The 24278-nt window shown below is 53.7% G+C and overlaps 1 protein-coding gene across 2 annotated transcripts in view; it reads right to left on the bottom strand.

The window, feature by feature from the left end:
* The window catches only part of KCND3 (potassium voltage-gated channel subfamily D member 3), an 82974-nt gene extending 59058 nt beyond the window's left edge, over positions 1-23916 (bottom strand). For both annotated transcript variants that reach the window (XM_059487985.1, XM_059487986.1), the window contains exon 1: positions 22808-23916. In XM_059487985.1, coding sequence (XP_059343968.1) covers positions 22808-23916 — 1109 coding nt within the window. The remainder of the gene's footprint in view (positions 1-22807) is intronic.
* Between the last annotated feature and the right edge of the window lie 362 nt (positions 23917-24278).

Below are 24278 nucleotides of genomic sequence, written 5' to 3'. Positions count from 1 at the left end.
TCTCTGGGTCCCTTAGAATCATTTCGGTGTGATAGGATGGAATGAGGAGAATTACTGCTCGGAGGAGGGAATGGAGGGACAGAGCTGCCAGGGCTGCTCCAGCTCGGAGCAGGGAACACAGCTCCTGCCTCCTCTCGCCGGGCAAGGAGAAGCTGCAAATCGCACTTGGCTGCAGCAGGAGCCGCAGGGCTTTGGGCCCCGGGCACTTTTCCACCTTCACCTTCCGTTATTGCCGTTGCTATTTTTAGCTGAATTTCCAGGTTTTCCCCAGCCGGTTCTCTCCAGCGTTCCCATCTCTCCCTGTCGGAGGCAAGGATGGCTTTGCACGGCGTTGCCATGGGAACACCTGCCGGGGACGGGATGGAGATGGGGAGAGAGGGCAATGTGGGGGCTGCAAAGGCCCAGGGCAGGAGCACCCCAGCAGGGACCCCAGCAGGGACCCCAGCAGGGACCCCAGGGTTTGGGGTTCATTGCAAAGGCAGAGGGCAGGAGCAGCCCCAGCAGGGACCCCAGGGTTTGGGGTTCATTGCAAAGGCAGAGGGCAGCAGGGACCCCAGCAGGGACCCCAGCAGGGACCCCAGCAGGGACCCCAGCAGGAACCCCAGGGTTTGGGGTTCATTGGAAAGGCACAGGGCAGCAGGGACCCCAGCAGGGACCCCAGCAGGGACCCCAGGGTTTGGGGTTCATTGCAAAGGCAGAGGGCAGGAGCAGCCCCAGCAGGGACCCCAGCAGGGACCCCAGGGTTTGGGGTTCATTGCAAAGGCAGAGGGCAGGAGCAGCCCCAGCAGGGACCCCAGGGTTTGGGGTTCATTGCAAAGGCAGAGGGCAGGAGCAGCCCCAGCAGGGACCCCAGGGTTTGGGAGTTTATTGCGCAGAACTTTATGTCAGAGCCAGGGAGTGGCCACACTGCAGGGAGGGGGAAAAGGACAAATGCTATCCCTGGTAATGTCCCTGCCTCCTCCAGTCACTGTTTTTTTAATGGAAATCTGCTCCCAGCCCACTCCACCCTTGCCCTTTCCTCGGGCACTGGTGTTCTGTGCAGCCAGAGCAGGGCTCGTTCCTTGGGCATGGTCTCGGCCCCATGGGATGTCCAGAGGGGCCAGAGCCAGTGCAGGCGTTCCCCGGGGGTTCTCTGCTCCCAGCCCAGGGCCAGGGGGTGCTTTGGGGTGGAGAATTCACATCAGTTATCACAGTGACTGCACAGGAGGGACATTTTTAATTTGGAGCATGTACACCTGACATTCCTGGGCTCAAAGCCGTGCTCAGCTCCTCCAGCTGACAGCCTGACCCGGGATGGGGTTCCTGACTCCTCAGGACTCGGCTTTCCCAGCAAGCTTTGGCTCCAGCTTTGCCATAACAGCTTTGGATCAGAGCATTCGTTGTGCAGAGTCAGACAGGTACAAAGAGCATCTGTTGTGTTGAGTCATTTGAGTTTGTGCCATGCCTCAGACCACTTGTGGATAAGCTCTCAGCTTTCTGCTGTGCACTCACCACTTTAAACCCAGCCTAATGTCTGCCTCTCTCATTCTGAGCACAGGGAATAACGCTACTGGGCTTGTGCTTCAGCATCAGGGGCTGCACAGGGGCTGGGCAGTGTGAACAGGAGCAGGGCAGAGTTCAGGGGGGAATTTAAGATGAGAAACTCACTGCTCAGTGCTTCTGCAGCCTTGCAGGACTCACAGAGGCCAGTGAAGAGATCAAAAGGCATGGGATAACTGTGAGGGATCTGTCCATGGATGGTGCTTGGCCAGCTCCAGGGATGACTTCAAACAGCTGCAGGGCTTGGATGTTTCAGACCTGTCCTTTTAAGCTCATGCCTGGGTGGTTTTTCTCTTATCACACTCAGAAATTTCAGCCTGCAGTGCTGGGTAGAGGTCTGACCTGCTGTCAGTGCCCAGAGCAGAAGAGAGAATGGAGATTTCCCCAAGGATGGATGAGAGAGCAGCACTGGGGAGGGCAGCACTGACCTGGGAGCCAAAGCCTCTCCCATGCTTTTTTCCTGGCTGTGCTACACAGAACTGACCTGGTGGAATGGAGTTATCCACACCAGTTATCCACCACAGTTACCCACACCAGTTATCCACACCAGTTACCCACACCAGTTACCCACACCAGTTATCCACCACAGTTATCCATCACAGTTATCCACACCAGTTATCCACACCAGTTATCCACACCAGTTATCCACCACAGTTACCCACACCAGTTACCCACACCAGTTATCCACACCAGTTACCCACACCAGTTACCCACACCAGTTATCCACACCAGTTACCCACACCAGTTATCCACACCAGTTACCCACACCAGTTACCCACACCAGTTATCCACACCAGTTATCCACACCAGTTACCCACACCAGTTACCCACACCAGTTATCCACACCAGTTACCCACACCAGTTATCCACCACAGTTACCCACACCAGTTACCCACACCAGTTACCCACACCAGTTATCCACACCAGTTATCCACCACAGTTATCCACACCAGTTACCCACACCAGTTATCCACACCAGTTACCCACACCAGTTACCCATACCAGTTATCCACACCAGTTATCCACACCAGTTATCCACACCAGTTACCCACACCAGTTACCCACACCAGTTACCCACACCAGTTATCCACCACAGTTACCCACACCAGTTACCCATACCAGTTACCCACACCAGTTACCCACACCAGTTATCCACCACAGTTACCCACACCAGTTATCCACACCAGTTACCCACACCAGTTACCCACACCAGTTACCCACACCAGTTATCCACAAGGAACCAAATCCCTCTGGGAGCTGGGTTTGATCTGACTCTGTCACAAATCATCTGCTGAGTGTTCACAGGAGCCTTGCCAGAGTCTGGAGCTGAATCTGTTTCCTGATTTTCCCTCCCTTTTCTGGGCATCCTTTATCCTGCTTTGATCCCTTTGCTGTTGCATTTTCCCCGTCCCAGGTTTGCCTCTCTGCTCTCAGGGAACCTGAGATCGTGTGTTCAACTCCAGGGCTCAATTTGCCTTTTTTGCCTCCTGCAAAACTTATTAAGCTGCGTTGTATTAAATGGGAGAAACATGCAGTTAAGTCTATGGTTTTCAAAATGCATTAGACTTCTTTTCAAGTATGCAAAGTGTAAATGGATTTTGTGCTTTGGGAACGGAGCAGTGTGTTTACAATTTTGGTTAGATAAAAGGATGTTGAGATGGCCTTTAACATTGATTTCATGTTACGTTTTTCTCAGCTTTAATATAGCCTTAGAGGTTCTTTGAGTGTTTTGATTTACAGAATACATTGGAAAAAATGAGTTTTATTTTATTTATCAGTCAGTAATGGGCTTTTCTCTCTGTTCTTCCCAAGAGCAGTCAGCTCTGCAATAGTAACCTGGCTAATCTCATTAGGTCAGGCTTTCTGCTCTCAGCTTTTCTGGTGCAGGATGGGTGAAACTCTGGGAAATGAACTTGCACTGCTTTGTTACTTTTATCTTGCAAACCCAACTGAAACCAAGCAATTTCGTGAGCCATGACAAATATACAGGAAACCTAAGGCTTTCTGAACCTGAGAGGGAAATACTCTGACTAATGAAGGTTTAAGCACCAGGAGAAGCTGAGCTTTCTCTGGGTTGTTGAGTCACCCTGGAGCAGAGCTGGGCACTTCTGTCCCTTCCAAGCTGCAGCAGCAGAGGCTGCTGGTGTTTGTTCATCTGCAGAGGCACTCTAAGGTTCTGTTTGCTATAAATAATCTGAAATTTGACAGCGAAAGTTGCCATGAAAGTGCTCTACATAAGCACGGGACGATGTGTCCAGGGGAGCTGACACAAACACTGCACAAGCTAAAACTCCCCTGGGTGAGCTGGCACTATCTGCACGCTCCTGCTCCTCAGAGGGGTCTCCAGGGCACAGGCGGCTCCTGCGGGAGGGAGGGGGACACAGAAACAGGCCTGGAGTTTTGACCTTTTCCAGCACCTTCATTATTGAAATCTAAATTTAATTCCAGTTCTGATTGCTCTGAGAGCGATGCCAAGTCCTACATTACCTGACCTACTTCGGAGCAGGATGGAGGAGCAGAGCCACCAGCCTGACCTTCCCTCTGCCTCCTCCCGGCTCAGATGTCACTGTGGGAACCTTGGCATTCATTTGTAATGGGGGAGAGGGGCTGGGTCGGGTGCGGCTTTGCAGGTGACAGGATTGCTGTTTGTGCTGCTCAGGGTTCCTGAAACAGGATTCCTGTTTGTGCTGATCAGCACAGAGATGCGGTGCCCAGGCTGCTGAACTCCTGCCTGCTCTCCCTGCCTGCCATGGAGCTGCTCTTGAAGGATTATTGCTGAAATGCCCTTAACTCCAGAGAATCCCAGGCTGGTTTGGGGCCGGTGGCACCCTAAAGCTCAGCTCACCCATCCCATGGCAGGGACACCTTCACTGTCCCAGGTGCTCTTCAATGTCCCTGCCTTGGGCAGGGATTCGGGGCTGCACTGTGCCAGGCTGCCCACCCTCCCAGGCAGGAATCCCTCCCTGATCTCTGATTTAATCTACACCAATGCAGTGTCTGCCAGGCCTGATGCTGCCTGACAAATGTGTTTGTTTCCTGTGAGGATTCCTCTCGGTCCAAGTCTCAAATCCCACTTTGTGTCTGGAGCACCAGGGGCTGCCTCAGCAGCTGAGTCTGATCACAGAGTGAAACATTAAATCCAAAGCAGCTCTTAGCTCCTGCAGCCAGGAAAATATCCATGTTTTATTCATGCTGAATACTAGTTAACATCCCCAGCTCCCTGGATAGGCCTGGCTCTATAAATGCTATAAATAGCCCTGCAGTGACACAGCAAACTGGCCTGGGGACAGCCGGGGCTGGGGGAGCCCCAGGCAGAGCCCTCAGAGCATCCCTGGGTCCCTTTCTGGGGGGGACAGGGCTGGGGGAGCACCCAGAGCATCCCTGGGTCCCTTTCTGGGGGGGACAGCCGGGGCTGGGGGAGCCCTTAGAGCATCCCTGGGTCCCTTTCTGGGGGGCCAGGGCTGGGGGAGCCCTTAGAGCATCCCTGGGTCCCCTCCGGGGGTTGGGACAGGGCTGGGGGAGCCCTTAGAGCATCCCTGGGTCCCCTCTGGGGGTTGGGACAGGGCTGGGGGAGCACGCAGAGCATCCCTGGGTCCCTTTGTGGGGGGACAGGGCTGGGGGAGCACGCAGAGCATCCCTGGGTCCCCTCTGGGGCACAGGGCTGGAGCTGCCCAGCGAGGCTGTGCCAGCCCTGGGGCTCCCAGGGTCCCAGCCTGCCCTGCTGTGCCCTCTGGGGCTGCTCCCCACTCCTGCTGGTCCCCTCCAGCACCCCAGGAATCCTCCTGGGCTCCTCCTGCAGCCCAAGGCAGGGTGGGTGTGTTTGGGGAAGAAAGCTTGCGGCAGTGGATAAATTAGGGATGGAATGCAGCTGGGAAATGCAGAGTAACTGCGTGCCCAGTCCCTGATGATGCTGTGCCTGATGGATGCTCTGTAATAATTCTCTCTGTAGCTAAAACTGGCTGGACCCTAATTTAATGTAAACTTAGGTGAGTACAGCTGTAATAACTTACAGGGCTGAAGGCCTGGCAGACTTGCCCAGAGTTTCTCACATGTGCCTCAATCATATTTTAGCATTGCTTTAACAGCTCAACAGGCAGAGCTGGCATAACAAATTCATCCTGTGAGCCATGATTTATGGACCTGTGTTGATCTATATCCTCGCTCTCCTTATTTTCCAGCTCATTTATCATTCTCACACGGTCACTCCTTTCCCCTCTGCAGTTCTGAGTGGCTCCCAGCTCTCTGCTGCTCCTGAGGTTTCTCAGGAACTTTGTGTGGACCAGGAGAGCCTTCAGGCTGTGCTGCCCTGGCTCAGAGCGTGTGCCCCTGGGGCCGGGGTCTGTGCCCAGACCATCGGTGAGGTGCCAAAATGTGATCCCAAATCATCCCTGTGGGATCCTGCCCTCCTGGTGGGGGCTGGAGCTGGCTCTTACCTGCCTCTCTCTAATTGCTGTGATGCACACTGAGTACTAGAAAGTTGTACAAGTTATTTTTAAATTGTGGAGGAAGTTATGTAAGGCGGATCATGCTAAGGGTTTATTTTATTTTTAATGACTATATTTAAATATTCATGCAGAAGCATAGAGGGACTTTTAATTACTACATTTAAACCTTCAGGTGATACTTAAGTAAAGGGGGGAAAGGGCCTTTTCCATTATTTTTTTAATGTTCTCCCTTTCTTTGCGAAGCAAACGTAGGAGCAGACTGGGAGGTTACCCTGAGCTGAGAGGGAGCTTCAGCAGGGCAGGAGCTGCAAAAGCAGAGCCACGTTTGCCAGTCCCTCACACTGCACTGCCAATGCAGCATCTCCCACCCTCCAACAGGAGCACTTGGATTTCCTGGGGGAGGACAGGGAATTGCTCTGAGCAGCCTCCCCTGCCTGCCCCGGGGCAGAGCTGGAGGCAGAGCTGAGCAGGGCTGTGCCAGGGCTGTGCCAGGGCTGGGGACGGGCAGCAGGGTCAAACCCACCCAGCAGGGAGAGAGCTGGCACCCTGTTCTATTGGCAGAGCTGGCACCCTGTGCTCATGGCACAGCTGGCACCCTGTTCTATTGGCACAGCTGGCACCCTGTTGTATTGGCAGAGCTGTCACTCTGTTCCCATGGCACAGCTGGCACCCTGTTCTATTGGCAGAGCTGTCACTCTGTTCCCATGGCACAGCTGGCACCCTGTTCTATTGGCAGAGCTGGCACCCTGTTCTATTGGCAGAGCTGGCACTCTGTTCCCATGGCACAGCTGGCACCCTGTTCCCATGGCAGAGCTGGCACCCTGTTCCCATGGCAGAGCTGGCACCCTGTTCCCATGGCACAGCAAGCACAGCTTCCAGCAGCCCAGGGTTCACCCCAGAGCAGCTCTCCCAGCTCCCCAGAGGGGTTGTAGGGCACCTCCTCCTGCCAGGGTTACAAATCCTCTCATGAGGACCTGCCCTGAGTCCTGCGGCCACTCTGGAATGTGTAGCAGAAGCACATTTCTATTTTTCCATGCCAGCAGTGACAGCACAAGGACACACACACTCACCCAGCAATGAAACCCATCAGCTCAGCTTTTGTGCTTGCTGTCTGAGGCTGTGAAGCATCTTTGGGAGAGCAGAGTGCCCAGAGCCTGCTCTTTGTGCTCCTCTGCCCTGTGTTTATCTGATTGACCAGCAGAGAGAAGAGGAAGAAAAAGAGCATTTTAATTAGTCCTGACAGCTTCATTTGTCTGGAGGTCATCCCTGAGCCTGGCTGGGTTTTGCAGAGTGATTGCTCTGGGAATGGCTCTGTCCTCTGGCCAGGGTGGGACTGGGGCACCTTCCTGCCCTCTGTGCCCCTGCCTGGCACAGCCAGAGAGCTTTGGGTCAGGGAATGGGCTGGGAGGGAGCCCAGAGCCCCCCAGTGCCATCCTACCCTCTGTGCCAGCCCTGCCCTCTGTGCCTGCCCTGCCCTCTGTGCCTGCCCTGCCCTGCCCTCTGTGCCAGCCCTGCCCTCTGTGCCAACCCTGCCCTGCCCTCTGTGCCAGCCCTGCCCTGCCCTCTGTGCCTGCCCTGCCCTCTGTGCCAGCCATGCCCTGCCCTCTGTGCCAGCCATGCCCTCTGTGCCAGCCGTGCCCTCTGTGCCCCTGCCTGGCACGGCCAGACACAGCCTCATCTCAGGGAATGGGCTGGGAGGGAGCCCAGAGCCCCCCAGTGCCATCCTACCCTCTGTGCCAGCCCTGCCCTGCCCTCTGCTCACATGCCCTCTGTGCCACAGCTCAGAGAATGGGCTGGGAGGGACCCCAGAGCTAAAGCTCTCTCTTCCAAAGCAAATTTCTGCTCCATCCTTCTGACGGGGGTCATTTAACAGCGTGTGAAATGAAATGTCAACAAGAATTAGAGCAAATGGCACTGGGAGCCCCCAGAGACACCACCAGGCTTCTGCGGGGAGACGTTTCCAGCCAGGCCCTGCGGGGACAGCAGGGAGAGGGCTCAGGTGCTGCTGCTGCTCCTGGAGCCCCTTGGGCTGGGGAGGTTCACCTGGGGGCTCTGGGACCCCCAGCCCTGCTGAGGCCACCTGAGCCTGCTGCCGGGCACAGGACACAGGGGCTGTGTGCCCCTGCAGGGCTTGGGGGGCTATGTCCCCTCTGCAGGGCAGGGCTTGGGGGGCTGGCTGCCCCCAGACCCTGGGCTGGGCTGGGCTGGGGGTCCTCCCGAGGGGATCCCAGTCCCAAGGATATGCTGGTCCTGAGGGGATCCTGACACCAAGGAGATCCCAACACCAAGAGGATCCCAATCCCGGGGGGATCCCAACACCAAAGGGCTCCTGGTCCCGAGGGGATCCCAGTCCCAAGGATATCCCAGTCCCGAGGGGCTCCAGCAGCTGCTCCAGGGAGGCACAGGAAGGGCAGGATGAGATGGCCATGGGGAAGGGGAATTGTGTTCCCATAGCTGGGGTTCATGGAGCCAGAGTCACAGACTGAGCTGAAGGGATTCTCAGGGACCATCCAGGTCCCCCCTGTCCCTGCACAAAACCCCCCAACATTCCCACTGGCATCCCTGGAGCTCTGGCAGGTGAGCCCAGGCTGGACCAGGCCAGGCTGAGCTCCTCTCCTGCAGGATCAGCCCTGGGCAGCTGCAGCACAGCCCCGAGGCCATGCACGAATCCCTGCCCTTGGGATTATTGCTTTTATCACCACAGAGCTGTTGTTTATGGCAAGTTCAGAAACTACGTGAAAACATAAATGGGAGGGATGCAAATGAGTCTTTCTGACAAAATTGTTCACTAGACTCGTTATGATGGAAATAAATTTCAAATGTGACTTTTCAGAGCTGCTGAGAGCCATCACTCTGTGGAGCTGTTCTGTGCCTCTCCAAAGAGCAAATGCCAACATTTGTGCTGTGTGGGGAATGCTTCTCAGATGCTGCTTGTTCTGAAAGCAATTCCAGTGAAACAAAAGCCAGGGGATCATTAGGAAGTCTCTGCTGGGGTGCCTCAGGTGCCTCCCTCATTGTGGCCCATTTGCATTCTGCATGAGGCTGCAGACCTGCTATTGTGGTGCTGCTCATTGCAGAAAGCCCAATTAATGAAAGGTTAGGAGGCAATTAAAAATCCCAGTGTCCTTTATTCCAAAGTGAAGTTTAGAGTGCACTGCGAGTTCCTGGAATGCCACAGAGTCCTTCTGGAAGGCTGAGGCAGCTGCTGCTTGTGCATTCCTGTTTGTTTTGGCCCCTGTAGGATTTTGTGGGTTTCTCTAAAGGGGCAGAAGCAGCACACCAGTCTGTGCTGACCCCAGTAAAGAGCTCCTGAATGGGTTTGTGCCTCTGCTCTTCAGAGGGCTCTGAGCGGGGAGAACAGAACTGAGTGCCCCACCTGGGCAGCAGAACCTACAGATGTTCCAGAGATGGGCGAGGGAATTACAGCTGGAGAGGTGCCAGGCTGAGCCTCTGAGCACACATCAGAGGATCTCAGAGCCACCCTGGCCTGGCTGCAGGAGGTGACCTGCTCTGGCCACCCTCTGGGCACATCAAGGTGTTTCTGGAAGCAGGGATGCTTTGATCAAAGCTGCCTCAGGCTCTGAGGAGTGCACAGCTCCCCGCTCCACTGGGATGTGCAGGGAACTCTTTATTGTGAGGGCTGCGCAGGAGAATTCAGCCTTTCTCTGACTGGGATTTTGCACCTGCAGAATGGAGATGTCAGTGTTTATCTAGGGAGGCAGTGAACTCGAATAAGTGATTGTAGCGTGCTCTGACAGACTCGGCACAGAAATGTCATTAAAATTCACTTCTCTGCAGTTATTTATTCCTTTTGTTATCAGTCCAGTGATACGTGGAGAGGTTCCTTGACTGCAAAGGAACCTGTTGCTCTTTTGTCTGGTGCAAAAGTGGGTGGCAGTGTGCAGGAGCCCACCTTGGGCGGCAAGTGGAGCTGATGTGTCCCACATCTGTAATTAAACGGATTGACCTGTCCATGTGCAGGCTGGAGGGGAGAAAAGCACTGCAGAAGATGGATTGAGAGGGAATGAGATGCCAGAGCCAATCTCATTTACCCAGCCCACGTGTCAATAGTGAGTTGGAGAACATCAATCCCTGTGGTCACCTCTGGCAGCTGGAGCTGTCCCAGGGCAGCCTTGGCAGCTGCTGGGGCCCTGCTGGGGTCACTTCCCTCCAAACAGCCCCAAACAGCACCACAAACCCCTGTGGGGCCTGGAGGAACAAAATGCCATCTTGGGAGGATGTTAGCATGAAGAGAGGCAGCAGCAATGACCAGCCCTTGGAAGCTTTTCCCTTTCTGTAGCAGCTCTTTCCTTCCCTGACTCCCTAAAAATGAGTCTGTTAGGATTTAACTCATTAGGAATTAACCCTGCCCTGCCCCTCCTGCTCCAAGCTGAGCACAGGATGGGTGAGCAGTGAGCAGAGAGATCTCACTATGTACTGACAGGACCTGGGGAAGGAAAGGAGCAGTTTGTCCTTCACCTCCGTGCTCTGCCTGTGTCCTGTGTCCCTGCAGTGCTGATGGCAGCTGGCAATGTGCAGGAGACACCTCAGTCCGTGGCCACGAGCCCAGGGCAGCTCTGGTCCTACACACAGGTGGGAGCTCCGGCCCCACAGTGATGCCTCAGGAATGGCTGTGTCCGTCTGAAAGACACCCCTGGGCAGGGCTCAGTTTTCAGATAGATCATTCCTGACAAAGCCTGTCACTCACAGTGGGCAGAAATCCAATTTCCCTGTGGTTCAGAGCCCTCCTGGCACACTGCTGAGCGAGCTGTGAGCACGGGGGGCACGTGGGCAGGAGCAGGAAAAGGCCTCTCACTGACAGCCCAGTGCAATCTCTCCATCAGCAAAGCTCTGCAAACCAGGCTTCATTAAACCAGGCTTCATTCCCTGCTGCTCCTTGTGGGGTTTGATGGTTCCCAGTGCCTGCCCAGGGCAGGATCCTGGCCTGTCCATCCACAGAGCCCGGCCAGGCGCAGGCGCCTCCAAGGGGGCTCAATTCCCTTGAGGGCTTCCTGACCCTCTCACGTCAGACTTGGAGGGTGTCAGCACCCCAGGAGCAACTTTTTGTCTGTGTCCTAAGCACTGGTGATGATTTGGTTGTAAAGTTCCCAGAACCCCTGGAAGGACACACAGCCACAGCCTGTTCCGAGTGCAGGAATTCTGCTGCAGGCACCCCTGGACGCGGCGCACGAGCAGCTCCAGGCACAGCCTTTGTTTCTCACAGAAAAGGAATCACAAAAGCTGCTGAAATTCATTTTCAGTTCACAGTCCATGTGGTGCCAGACTTCCCTGCTGCACTCATGAGAATCTATCCTGACACGTCCTGCCTGGGTCTATTTACCCTGGGCTGCACTTCAGGGCATGCGTGCAGAGCTTGAAGATTTATATTCTTAAAGCCTGAACACCGATTTTCTACTCAAAATCTCTCTCTCCCACCAAACCAGCCATTCAGTTTACTGGAAAGGTCACTTATTTTCCTTCCCTTTTCTTCCTCCGACGTTTTTAGCCCTGCTCAGATGGAAGCAGACAAATGATGGGCAGTGCCAGGGTTTTGGAGTGGCACGACTATGGGAAATGAGTGCTTTAGACAGTATTTCAGTGTGCGCTGAAAATCTAAGAAGAAATGGTAAAAAATAAATGTAAATGATGCTGTGTCAAATCAAATGAAGATTTCATCTGTAGATCTCTTCTCCTTTTCTGAAATCTCATTTTCCCTTTTCACTTCCAAGTAAAAGGTGGGGATGAGGGGATGAGGGGCCATTCCTTGCAGGCACTGCTGCCTTTCTGGGTAACAAACTGCGAGCCAGTGGGGATGTGAGATTTCCTCTGGGTCTTTTCCAAACCCTCGGAACTGGCATCTGCTCTGACAGATCTCCCCAGGCACCAAGGCAGGGCTGGGTTTTAGATGCAGACTCACAGAGATGAACCATTGGAACCATTTCAGGAGTGTTTTTGATAGAGTTTTGGTTCTCTGGAGGTTTCCCAGCCCAGCTCTGCAGAGCCTTAGGAGGAAGGCTCTGATGTAAATGCTGAAGGAGAGTTACCAGGACGTGTGAGAGGTACCGAGTCGTGTCGGTGCATCCTCGTCCAGATCCCGAACTGTGCGGAGAGGACAGAACTGGAAACGAGCCTGTGCTCTCTGCTGATCCTTCCTGACACCCACAGCTCGGGGAAAGGCTCTGCTGTGCCCCTGGGCCTCAGCAGGCTGTGTGTGCAAACTGATGGAGCTGTTTACCTATGCTGGAGCCACGGCAGGGCTTTCCCCAGGCAGGAATTCAAGCTTGTTCAATAGAGCTCATTAGGTAATGAGCTTATTCACTAAGCTCATTAGTGGTGGAATTCATCCTGCTCAGCCCTCTGCAGCCCAAAATCTTGTATCCCTTCAGCCCAGCTTACTGCTCGTGCTGACCCTTGGCTGGAGGAGACTTTTACCTCATTTCATGCATTCCCATGTTTTCATTCAACAGCTGCCTTGCTGAATGGCTGTTGCTATTATTTAATCTGTCCTGCTATTCCTCCCCAGCAGAAAAACATCTAAGAGGGCTGAAATCTTCTGTCTGGAGTGTGCCAAGGCTGGGGTGCCTTGCCAGCTCATTTCATGAACCGAAGCAGCGTCTGACTCAGTGGGACTCATCCTGGCTGCTCCAGGATTGGGGAACAGACGGTCGGGCAGATGCAGGTGGGCAGGAGAACCAAAGAGGCACCAAGGAGAAGTTGTGATTGCCTCCTGCCCGTGATTGCCCATCTGCACACAATCCTGAGCTCTGGGGGAAGGTCTGAGCACACCCAGGCACGGCAGGAGCTGGGATTTCATATTTTGGTTAATTATGCAGGGATAAGAGAGTGGGGTTGGCAGGAAGGGTACCTCAGGTGCAAAGCTGGGTGGGAGACAGGGTTTTAAATCTTCCCAAAGCAGCAGCACGAGTGAGATGTGTGACAGTGAGGAATGTGTGCTGGCAATAATGCTCCATTGATTCGTGCTCAACGTGGTAAATTTAGGAGCTGTTTCTACTCATTGCCGACACTGATTACTAGAAAAAGGCTCTGCTGCAGTGGAGTGAGGGAGCTGTCAGAGCCTGTTCCATCTCCCCTCACAGAGGCACAGGGAAGCCAGCAGAGCTTTTCTCACATTAATATTGATGACAAAGCCCAAGAAACGATGTAAACATCAGAAAAGCCCCACTGAAGCAGGACTGTGATTGAGAATGAGTTGTGAGCCCAATGGCAGGGAAGGATCAGTTTCTCCCTGCACTGCCAGGCCAGCAGGGGCTGGGGCAGAGGGGCAGAGGGGCAGGCACCCCCTGCCCACCCTGGCAGCACCCACTGGAACCAGTTTCCCCAGTCCCTGAGTGCCCAGCGGCACTGGGGGCACACTGGGGGCACACTGGGGCACACTGGGGGCACACTGGGGGCACACTGGGGGCACACTGGGGGCACACTGGGGGCACACTGGGGGCACACTGGGGCACACTGGGGGCACACTGCGGGCACACTGGGGGCATTTCACCCACAGGGCTCAGTCCTGGGGCTCTGCACTGAGAACCAAACTGCAGCAGGGACACAGGGCTGGCTTTGCTTGCACAGAGCATTCCTGATCCCAGCTCAGGCCCCAGAGTCTCAGGACTCAGGAGAAAGCAGCTCAGAGCAGCTTTCCCTCGCCTCAGCTTTCCCTTTGAAGGCAGCTTATTGCTGCCCAGGTTGTGAGAAGAGCTGGCTCGCTCAATCCTTTCCCATTGAAAAATAAAGTGCTATTTTTGTTCTCAGCACAGTGGCTGTAATTAATATTTGAGGAGGATGGCTCCCTTGTGCTCCCGATCATACAAATACAGAGGGAGATGTGCACATGTTGTGTGCAAATCACACCCCAACGGTGGACGTGGAGCATGCAGACATGGAATTGGGGATTGGGCCCCACTCCTGGAGGTGTGCATGGCTCTGAGAACCCTGGGACAGTGGAAGGTGTCCCTGCCCATGGCAGGGGTGGGAGCTGATGAGATCTTTCCAACCCAAACCGTTCTGGGATTCCATGATCCTAACTACATGAGAAAACAAGCAAAATTCAATAATAGTAAGAAATGTTTTCCTTGGTGTAAACAAGGGGGGGAAAGGGCTGCCTGGTGGTGGGGTGCAATCTCGTTATCAAGGCTGCACATTTGCATATTAAAGGCTGAAAATGACTCAAGGTTTTATCATCTGCTGTTTTCCCATCTGATGTGGAACCCTGTCCCCACAGGCAGGATGAGAAAAGCAGCAGCAGTTTGTGACTGTGGGGTGGCAAAGGGAGCCACTGAACACAGAGCCCAGGGCTGGGATGGGCATTGGGCTGCCAGGAGATGCTCAGAGTGCCCTGGGGCTGGGGGCACTGCCAGGGGTGCCAGGGGCACTGCCAGGGTGTCACTGCCAGGGGTGCCAGGCGTGCCAGGGTGTCACTGGCAGGGAGCGTTCAGCAAACCCAGCATGGAGCACATTCAGCAGCAGCAGCAGCTGCCTCCCCCCGTGTGTTCAGCATTTATAACTTGAATTATTTCACCTTTTTGTGAGGAGGCTGCAGAGCACAGACCCACTGACAGCTCAGAGCCCATCTCCAGCTCAGCGTTCAGGGCCTCACTGCTCAGGGCTGCAGGAGCCCTTCTCAAGGGCTTTCTGGGCAGGCACTTCAGCCAAATTTCACAGTGTCCTGAGGGCAGAAAGCTAGAGCTGATCTGTGTTTGGATTCTGCTGCAGATGGCAGCCTGAGATGGAGGCAGCAGATCCCGGGGCGGTGGAGCAGGGAGGGAGCTGGGCATGGCTGTGAGCCTGCCCAGGAACAGATCTGAGCCTGAGCTTACCCAGGAATGGATCTGAGCCTGCCCAGGAACGGATCTGAGCCTGCCTAGGAACGGATCTAAGCCTGAGCCTGCCCAGGAACGGATCTGAGCCTGCCCAGGAACGGATCTGAGCCTGCCCAGGAACGGATCTGAGCCTGCCCAGGAACGGATCTGAGCCTGAGCCTGCCCAGGAACAGATCTGAGCTTACCCAGGAACGGCTCTGAGCGTCATTCCTGAGGCAGGATGGAAGGGCAGTGCAAACTTGCCCCTTTGGTGGAAGGGCAGTGCAAATTTGCCCCTTTAGCAGCAGTAATGAATTGTTTCCTCCTCTGGCAGGCAGTGATTTGACTTGCCACACGCCTCATGGTAATTTCCCAGCAGGTTTAAATGTTGGAACAATGGCATTCTGTTGGATATTGATTTTAAAATAACTCTTCCACACTCAGCTGTAACTTTGGGAGGTGAATTATAGCCCTGGAGTGTGCTCTAATGGAGCAGTGGTAAATAGTTAAATAGACACGAGCAGTTTCTGCAGGTACTGTGTGTGCAGGAGAAGGCAGAGCTTGGCTGACGGTGCTTCCATCACAGTGCTGGGACACGGCCTGAAGCAGCTGCGTTTGTCACAGCTATCCCCATACCCAGAAGCACAGATTGCTTTGGGGTGGAAAAGATTTTACAGATCATCTTGATTTAATCTCTGCCAGGGCAGGGCCACTTTCACTGTCCAGGCTGCTCCAAGCCATGTCCAGCCTGGCCTTGGGCACTGCCAGGGGTCCAGGGCAGCCACAGCTGCCAGGGCCTGCCCACCCTCCCAGGGAAGAATTTATTCCCAGTTCCAATCTAAACCTGCTCTCTTGCATTTTGGAGCCATTCCCCCATGTCCTGTCAGTCCATCCTTGGATGCACAGATCCCTTAAGAAATGGCAGTAAAAACCTCTCCTGCGATTTTCCTGGCATTAGAACAGGTGTGGGTTTATCCCTGGCTGGGGGCCGTGCGAATGCCATGCCAGTCCCGTGCCAGGGGAGCAGGGCTGCTGAGGATGGGTGCCCAGATGCCCCTGTGAGGATGAGGATGGTGTTGGCAGCCCCAAGCTCCTGCCAGAGGGGCTGCCAAGGCTCAGGCCCTCAGCAGCTCCCTGTGCTCCTCTCCCTGCACACCCCACGGGCTGCAATTAGCTAAGGATCCTAATTAGTTTTGGCTAATTTGTTTCAGGGCCTTTCTTTCTCTTCCCCTCTCCTGCTCTGACTGGTAGTGGCTACTCTGTCCCTCATGTCCAGCTGATGGCTGTAAACTGATTACTTTTACTGGGTCAGCTCCGTTATGAAATTATCGTTTTATGAGACTAAAAATAGCCCCGATCCAGTCAGCACGCCAATCACTTCCCTTCATCTCCAATGAAAATGCAATGTTATCTTTAATCTGTATTTCTCAGGCACTCACTGGGAGGCAGGTTAGAAAGAAAAGAGGGGAAAAAAAGAAAGAGGAGATCAGAAAAAAAATCTGTAAATCAGTTGCTATAGATGCATCCCTGCCAAGGCTTCCACTGGTAAATTTAGCAGTCACGTTACAATTTTAGTCAGCACCATTTCTTAGCCTTATTCAAAATAATTCACTTCTCACACAATGAGTTACCCTAAAGGCAAGTTATTTTGTCTTGCACATTAAAAATGGTGCCTTTGCACATACGTGCAACTGTTACAAATATCCAAAGCCACAAAAAGTGTAAGAATGAATGATTTTTTTAAGATGGGAAAAAAAAATCCAGTGAATGCCACTTGCCCTAAGAATGAATAAAGGTATTTTAATACTTCTGGGGTTCTGGTGAATACAAATAGCTCAAAAATGAGATGCTTGCCTGAGATTTATATCAAGATAGAGAAGGGAAAGGTTCCATCTGTAGTTTCTGATACAAAGACATTTCGCACACAATATCTGTAAATCCATTAGGAGAAGAAAACTGATCCAGGTTTTGTATGAGATGAAGCTGCAGTTAAGAGAATGAAAGCTCAAGGAAATGGCCTCTTTGTGTAGCTCCATCAGCTCATGGCTTGATTGGACTTTCTGTGTATTAAATTCAAGCAGCTCTTTGGCCCGTGGACATGAGGAATTGTTGGCTGTATGGGAAGTGGTGAGAGCGGTGAAATTCCAGCCCTTCCTTCACAAAGGAAACTCCCCACACCCCATCCAGCCTCCCACTGGTGATGTTAAATATGCAAAGTGGTGTTTCTATCAGAAGTTTGTCCTGGTTCAGTGTAATGGCAGCTCCCAAAGCCCTGACACGCACGGCGTGACTCCTGGCCCAAGCAGCAATCTTCCCCGAGGAGCCGCCAATGGCAGCGCTCCAGAGATGAGTGATTATTTTCCTTGCCTTGCAAACTGCTCTTGGTGTGTGTGGAGAGGGTGAATGAAGGTTACTATCAGCCCCAGTGCTTGGCTGTGCAGAGATTCTGGTTGTGCAGAGATCAGCCCGAGTGTTTGGCTGTGCAGAGATCAGCCCCAGTGCTTTGCTGTGCAGGGATTCTGGCAGTGCAGGGATCAGCCCCAGTGCTCTGCTCTGGCTGTGCAGGGATCAGCCCCAGTGCTCTGCTGTGCAGGGATTCTGGCTGTGCACAGATCAGCCCCAGTGCTCTGCTCTGGCTGTGCAGGGATCAGCCCCAGTGCTCTGCTGTGCAGGGATTCTGGCAGTGCAGGGATCAGCCCCAGTGCTTTGCTGTGCAGGGATCAGCCCCAGAGCTTTGCTGTGCAGGGATCAGCCCCAGTGCTTTGCTGTGCAGGGATTCTGGCAGTGCAGGGATCAGCCCCAGTGCTCTGCTGTGCACAGATTCTGGCAGTGCAGGGATCAGCCCCAGTGCTTTGCTGTGCAGGGATTCTGGCTGTGCACAGATCAGCCCCAGTGCTCTGCTCTGGCAGTGCAGGGATCAGCCCCAGAGCTTTGCTGTGCAGGGATCAGCCCCAGTGCTCTGCTCTGGCAGTGCAGGGATCAGCCCCAGAGCTTTGCTGTGCAGGGATTCTGGCAGTGCAGGGATCAGCCCCAGTGCTTTGGCTGATCCCTTTGCTGTGCAGAGATCCGCATTGCTCTGGTGTGCTCAGGGCTCAGCCCGGCTGGCACCGCTCTGGCACCACGGCCCCCACGTGCCACAGCCCTGCTCACCCTCCATCCCCCCTCCTGGCCACCACTGAACACCAATAAAGAGAGAAAAACCCAGAAATAAGTGTTTAGAGCAGAACAGAGATGTCTGATGTCCTTTCAGTGTGGGTGCTCAGGCGCCCGTTCTCTCGTGTTCCCTCTGATCCACATTGCCAAAGGCAAAGCTGAGCCAAGACAACCCAAACCAGACCCTACCCACAAACCCTGCTCCCTACACACTCAGCTAATAAACCCTGTAAGAAATTGCAGCTCTTCCAATCAGGCTGTTGACACAAGCAGGCCAGCAGGGCTGTTTCATCGACTTTCCCGTGTTAACCTGCTTCCTTAAATGGATTCTGCAGACGGGCCTGTGTTGTCCAAGTGCACTGAGCTGTGTCTGTCAGAGCACTGAGCAGAGCAGCCAGCCCTGAAAGGGAGAGAGTGCTCTCCAGGCCATTATGGTTGTGCAAATGGCGAGGGTGACAGGCAGCCAGAGAGCTTCTCCCAGAGCACCTGGGGCTGTGGAGCTGAGCTTTTCTGGGCAGAGGAACCTGCTCAGAGCATCCCTCAGGAGAACCAACCCCAACCCCAGCCCAGCCCCTGCTCCTCCCGCTGGGCACTGCTGCTCTCTGGGCAGAAATGGCCCAAAGGTCTCAGTGGCAATTCCTGCATGAGTATTCTCTCCTTACAGCACCTTCCAGTGCCTAAAGGAGCTCTGAGAGAGCTCCAATGGCCCAAAGGTCTCAGTGGCAATTTCTGCATGAGTATTCCCTCCTTACAGCACCTTCCAGTGCCTAAAGGAGCTCCGAGAGATCTCCTTGAAACCAGCTGAAATTGAAATGCAGGACACTTTTATGTTTACAATTTGCTGCCTCTGCTGCAGGTCATGGACGCTGCCTAGGAGTCTGAAACATACTGCTGCTGTCAGATTAAATGAAAACAGCTGTAAAAAGCGTGGAAAAACACTTTCTCTGGGCAAAACTGGCGTGGGGTTTAGTGGGGGGACAGAGGTTTCGTGTTTGTGCTGCGTGTGAGGGGAAGCAGCAGAACCTGAGGCTTCCCCTAAAAGTGAATACAACTGAATATTGTGTGGGGCTGAAGCAGTCTGGGCTCGTGGGAAGTGCCCTTGCCCATGGCTGGAGATGGAATGAGCTGGGTTTAAGGTCCCTTCCCACCCCAGCCGTTCTGTGATTCCATGAAAACCAATGCACCAAGGAGCCAAATTCACTGTAATTCACCCATTTCTGCAGAGGAGTGAAGCCACTGCACACTGAATTAGCCAACAGCCAGGGCAGGGACGAGGTGCTGGGCTGGGCCGGCCCTGCTGCTCCTGGCAGCACCTGCACTGCTGAGCTGGGGCAGGACACAGGAGGGCTCTGGCACGGAGGAGATGGGGAGCTGCTGGCCTCCCGAGGAAAATGCTTCTGCATGAATTGGAGACCTGAGTTTGAATTAATTTTGAGTAGTTGTTTCAGTAATTCAGATTGATTTAAGATGCGCCCAAGAATAATGCTTTCATTATAAAGCCTCCTGAGCAAAATTTAAATTGTGTTGAATTAAAAACAGCCTCTGTTAAAGCAGGGCTGGTGAGCACAGCAGAGGGATGGGAGATGCAGGGTCAGGATAATTTAATTCTTTTGCTTTGTTTCCTGCTCCAGAAAAGCTGCTGCACCTGTCTCCCTGGGCTGTTAGCTGCCTAAGGAGCCTGCAAGGCATCCTGAATTTCTCTAAACTGATTTCATGGTAACCTCACCAAAACCAGTGCTTATTTATTGTGCTGGGCTTCACCTTCAGGAGGAAATGCATTTTTATTGCATTTTATTTATGGGTCAGTCTGGAAATGTGATTGTATCCCAAAGATACTTGGGAGTCTGGGAGAGCAGCTGGTGCACAGGACAGTGGAGGGTTAATGGTCTCCTGCTGTTGGCTTTGTTTGTTTGTTTGTCGTGAGTAAACCTTGGTTTGACACAAATGGAACTAATCCTATAACAGGGAAAAAGTTATCCTGCACCTTGCAGATCACTCCTCTAAGGCACTCTGTCACAGCAGTGCTGGGGTTCCAGCCTCAGGGAAAGCTGCACTTATCTGGGTTTAAATGTACTGGTGGTGAAAACAAGTTACTTATATATATATAGATTTGAGTTAAAAACTGTCATGCTTCATAGTTTCTTGTTCTAAATGCTGGCTGAATTATAAGGGAAAAGGCAGGGAATGTTTAAGATCTGGATAAGAGCTCTGAGTGCTGCTGAAAGCCAGCAGTGGAGTGGCCAGCACTGAGGAGGGCAGGGCTGATGGGCTGCGAGCACGCTGGAGACCTTGGCTGCATTCTGTGCAGCAGGAACTGCCAGCACTCTCATCAGCAACGAGATCCTTCCAAACAGACTGAAAAGACTTCTGAGGAGAGATGTGTATGAAATACTGTCTGAAAGTGCCAGTGTGTCAGAGCTGGAAGGATTTTTGGGGAGATGAAGGGGCCAGGAGGGTTAGCCCTGGATGGTGAGCCCCCACCCCACTCAGGGGGAGTCAGGAAGGTGGACACAGCCTGAAAGTCCCAAATCAGCAACACCCAAAGCCTCAGCCCTCAGACTTTACAGCATTTTCTAGGTCCCTTCCCAGTGAACCCTTACAAAGCCATGTTTAAATGTCTAATTTCTTAAATCCATGTCAGCTCATTTCCAGCACTTGTTCCTCTGTGATTTCTGTGATTACAACAAATTGAGAACGCCCTGAGGTTCCTGGGAGCTCTGGGTTTGTCCCTGTGCTCAGAAAGGGAGGGAAGGGACCCAAACCCAGCCCAGCCCGGGGGGAGCAGAGCCCCAGCTGCTTTCCAGAACGTTCTGCACGTCCTGGGGCCCTTCCCAGCCCACCCAGGCCAGCTCTGACCCCAGCTCCTGTCACAAAGGCGTAACAGCACGAGTGTGAATGGGTGTGCAGGCTCTGAGTGTCAATGGGTGTGCAGGCTGTGTCTGAGTGTCAATGGGTGTGCAGGCTGTGTCTGAGTGTGAACAGGTGTGCAGGCTGTGTCTGAGTGTGAACGGGTGCACAGGCTCTGAGTGTGAACAGGTGTGCAGGCTGTGTCTGAGTGTCAATGAGTGTGCAGGCTCTGAGTGTCAATGGGTGTGCAGGCTGTGTCTGAGTGTGAATGGGTGTGCAGGCTGTGTCTGAATGTGAACGGGTGTGCAGGCTCTGAGTGTCAATGGGTGTGCAGGCTGTGTCTGAGTGTGAATGGGTGTGCAGGCTGTGTCTGAGTGTGAACGGGTGTGCAGGCTCTGAGTGTGAATGGGTGTGCAAGCTGTGTCTGAGTGTGAATGGGTGTGCAGGCTGTGTCTGAGTGTGAACAGGTGTGCAGGCTGTGTCTGAGTGTGAACGGGTGTGCAGGCTCTGAGTGTGAACGGGTGTGCAGGCTGTGTCCGTGCCAGGATGGTGTGATCATTATTAAAGGGAACCTGGAAATATTATATCCATATAATTATGGAATCTCCAAAGCTGGATTTTCCTGAAGGAGCCACCCAAGGCAGGTGTCCCTGCTCAGACCCTGTGGTGGGGACAGGAGGGGGGCACTGACCAGTATGGACCAGTCAGAGCATGGAGAGCTGAGCTGGGGCAGGGCTGGGATGCAAAGCCCAGCTTTGGTTTCTGAGTTTTACCTTCCCCAGGGGAAGGAACAGCATCTGCCATAAACCTGCAAACTTTGCTTCGTTATTAAAAAGGAAGAATAGGAGATCTTTAGGTGACTATGACAAACAGGTTCTACACTTGCACTTAATGAAGGAATTCAGACTTTCAGTTGTCATATGCCCAGATTCGGCGCCTTTCTGACAGCTGAATTATGATTTTAATAATTGAAAAGTGCTACTGTGAGCCTGTTCATGTATAATAGGCACAGAGAAGTGTTTAAAATCAAAAGCAGTTTAGAGAAAAAGTGGTCCCTGCATTACAAGGAGGAGAATTGTCTACATCTGAGTATTAAACCGTGTGAGCTCTCCAGTGGGAAAACTCTTTGCAAAGTAACTCTAGATTTCCTGCACTGTTTTGCTGTGTGGGATGGGGAGATTGCCCTCGATCCTGGTTCTGTGTGTGCCCCAAGAGCAGCCTGCAATGCCCCCTTTCCTCTGCACAGCCTTGTCAGGGTGAGGGTTTGGCCATTCTGCTCCCAGGGCTTTTGGTTCAGAGCAGCAGAAGCGCAAATCTATAATCTCAGTCGCAACATCTGTGAGACAGAAACGAAACACAAGGGGGAAAAGATCCCTCCAGGCTACATTGCCCTTGCTTTGATTTCATTATCTTTGTACCTGTCCCTGGGAATGTTTGAAATTCCACTGCAGCCACCACAACATGCTGGGTTCTCAGGCTCACAGCTAAACACAGACAAGAAGCCCCTCTCCTGCTCAGCTGAGTAAAAACCAGATCACATCCTGGCCATCACTGCACAGTGACCCACAACATCCACCTGGATTCAGCCAATCTGTGCTGCCTGGCAGGTCAAGGGGAGAAACAAGGACTGAGACACGAGAGACCCATCAGCAGCTTGGTGTGAGACGCGTGGCTGGAGCCAGTGTCAGAGCGAGCAGAGCTCCTCTCCAGCCCCTGCACTCGGGGCAGCTTCTCCCTCCTGCAGGGATGAATCAGATCCTGCTACTCCACCACTCTGCTCCTCCTGCACCCGCTTGCCGTGGTGCCGAGCATTTGTCAGGTGGGTGTGAGAGCTTTTTCTGGTTTACACAACCGCACGCAAACTGCAGGAGTTGTAAGGCAAGGAATAATCAAGCCCTGAACACTTCCAGCCCCTTCTCGAACATGCACCCGGGAAAACGCTGAGGAGGAGCTGAAGTCAAGCTCCCCGTACACGCTCGCCTGCTGCTCAGGAAAAGGAAAAGTAATACTCACCCCAGCGTTGTCATGGTTACAATAGTGTACCAAAAGGAAGCAGGAATACTGGTGAATTTGCTCGCCGAGGACCCTTTCTCCGCATAAAACATCACAGTTGCAAAGATGATGATTGCCATAGTGAGGGAAAAGAGGAGAAAGCCAAGCTCGGAGGCACAGCTCTTCAAAGTGTAGCCCAAGATTCTCAGGCCTTGGGAATGGCGGGAGAACTTGAAAATCCTGAAAACCCTGAAAACCCTCAGCGTGACGAAGGCCCCGCTGACGTCCTCGTTGTTGGTCATGACCAGGCCGATGTAGTAGGGCATGATGGCCACCACGTCGATGATGCTCATGACGCTGCGGATGAAGCGGTAGCGGCTGGGCGCCGCGAACAGCCGCAGCAGGTACTCGACGGTGAAGATCATCACGCACGCCGTGTCCAGGCAGAAGAAGGCCACGGCGTAGCGCTCCCCGCAGGGCAGCTCCTTGCTCCCCGGCACGGAGCCGCAGGGCACGGTCTCCACCACGTTGGTGATCACCGAGACGGCGATGAAGAACCCGGTGACGTAGTAAAAGACTAAGGCTAAGGTGCTGGTGTGGGGGTTCTCGAAGGCGCGCCACATGGTCTGCCGGAAGCTCAGCGAGGGCATGGAGCCCTCCTGGTTGTTCTCCGAGTCGTTGTCGTCCATCAGGCGCTCGGCGTTCTCCCGCTTCCTGTCCTTGTACTCTTCGTAGCAGCAGTCCCCGATGATCTCGGGCAGGATCCCGTAGAAGGCCAGCTCTTCGTCGTAGGCAGAGATGCACTCGTACCGGGGGTAGTGCAGCTTGCCAGTTCTGTAAAAATTGAGGATGCACCTGAAGACCTCGGGGTCCCGGTCAAAGAAGTACTCCTTGGTGTCTTCGTTGAAGAAGAACTCCTTCTCCGTGCTGCCCAGGAGAGTGTCCGGGTACCTCTCCAGTGTAGTCCTCCAGGTCTGGAAGCGCCTGCCGCTCACGTTGAGGATGATGAGCTCATCCTGCCTCTTGTTCTTCTCCGCGGGCGCCAGCGGCATGGGGCAGTTGGCCACCGGCATCCATCCTATGGCGGCCGCCCTGGCGAAGGGCAGCCAGGCTGCCACCCCTGCTGCCATGGTGAGCCCGGGCGCGTTAGTGCAGGCGGGGCTGGGGAGGCTGCTGGGGGCTGCTGTGGGTCACACCAGTTCCATCTGGAACACAGAGGAGAAGAGAACACAGCACACAGTCACGCCCTGCCCCGGTGGGTGGGAGAGCCCAGGACCAGCTCAAACACCAGACGCTGGTGGAGGATGATGTTGAGCAAGGCATGTGATAATCAGCTCAGCGGGGCTATGGCATTCTTATAGATGGAAAGTTTGAATAGCAAATGATTCCTCATTAAAAGCATTTTAAAAGTAGCATAAACACAGTAATTTATATTTGCTTCCTCACAAACAAGACTAATCCATAATTCCCCAGGTGTAAGCCTCCTGTGCTC

Source organism: Ammospiza nelsoni, chromosome 23 (assembly GCF_027579445.1).
Source record: "Ammospiza nelsoni isolate bAmmNel1 chromosome 23, bAmmNel1.pri, whole genome shotgun sequence".
NCBI lineage: Eukaryota > Metazoa > Chordata > Aves > Passeriformes > Passerellidae > Ammospiza > Ammospiza nelsoni.
The sequence above is the reverse complement of the archived record's forward strand: the minus strand, read 5'-3'. Positions and strand labels throughout refer to the sequence as shown.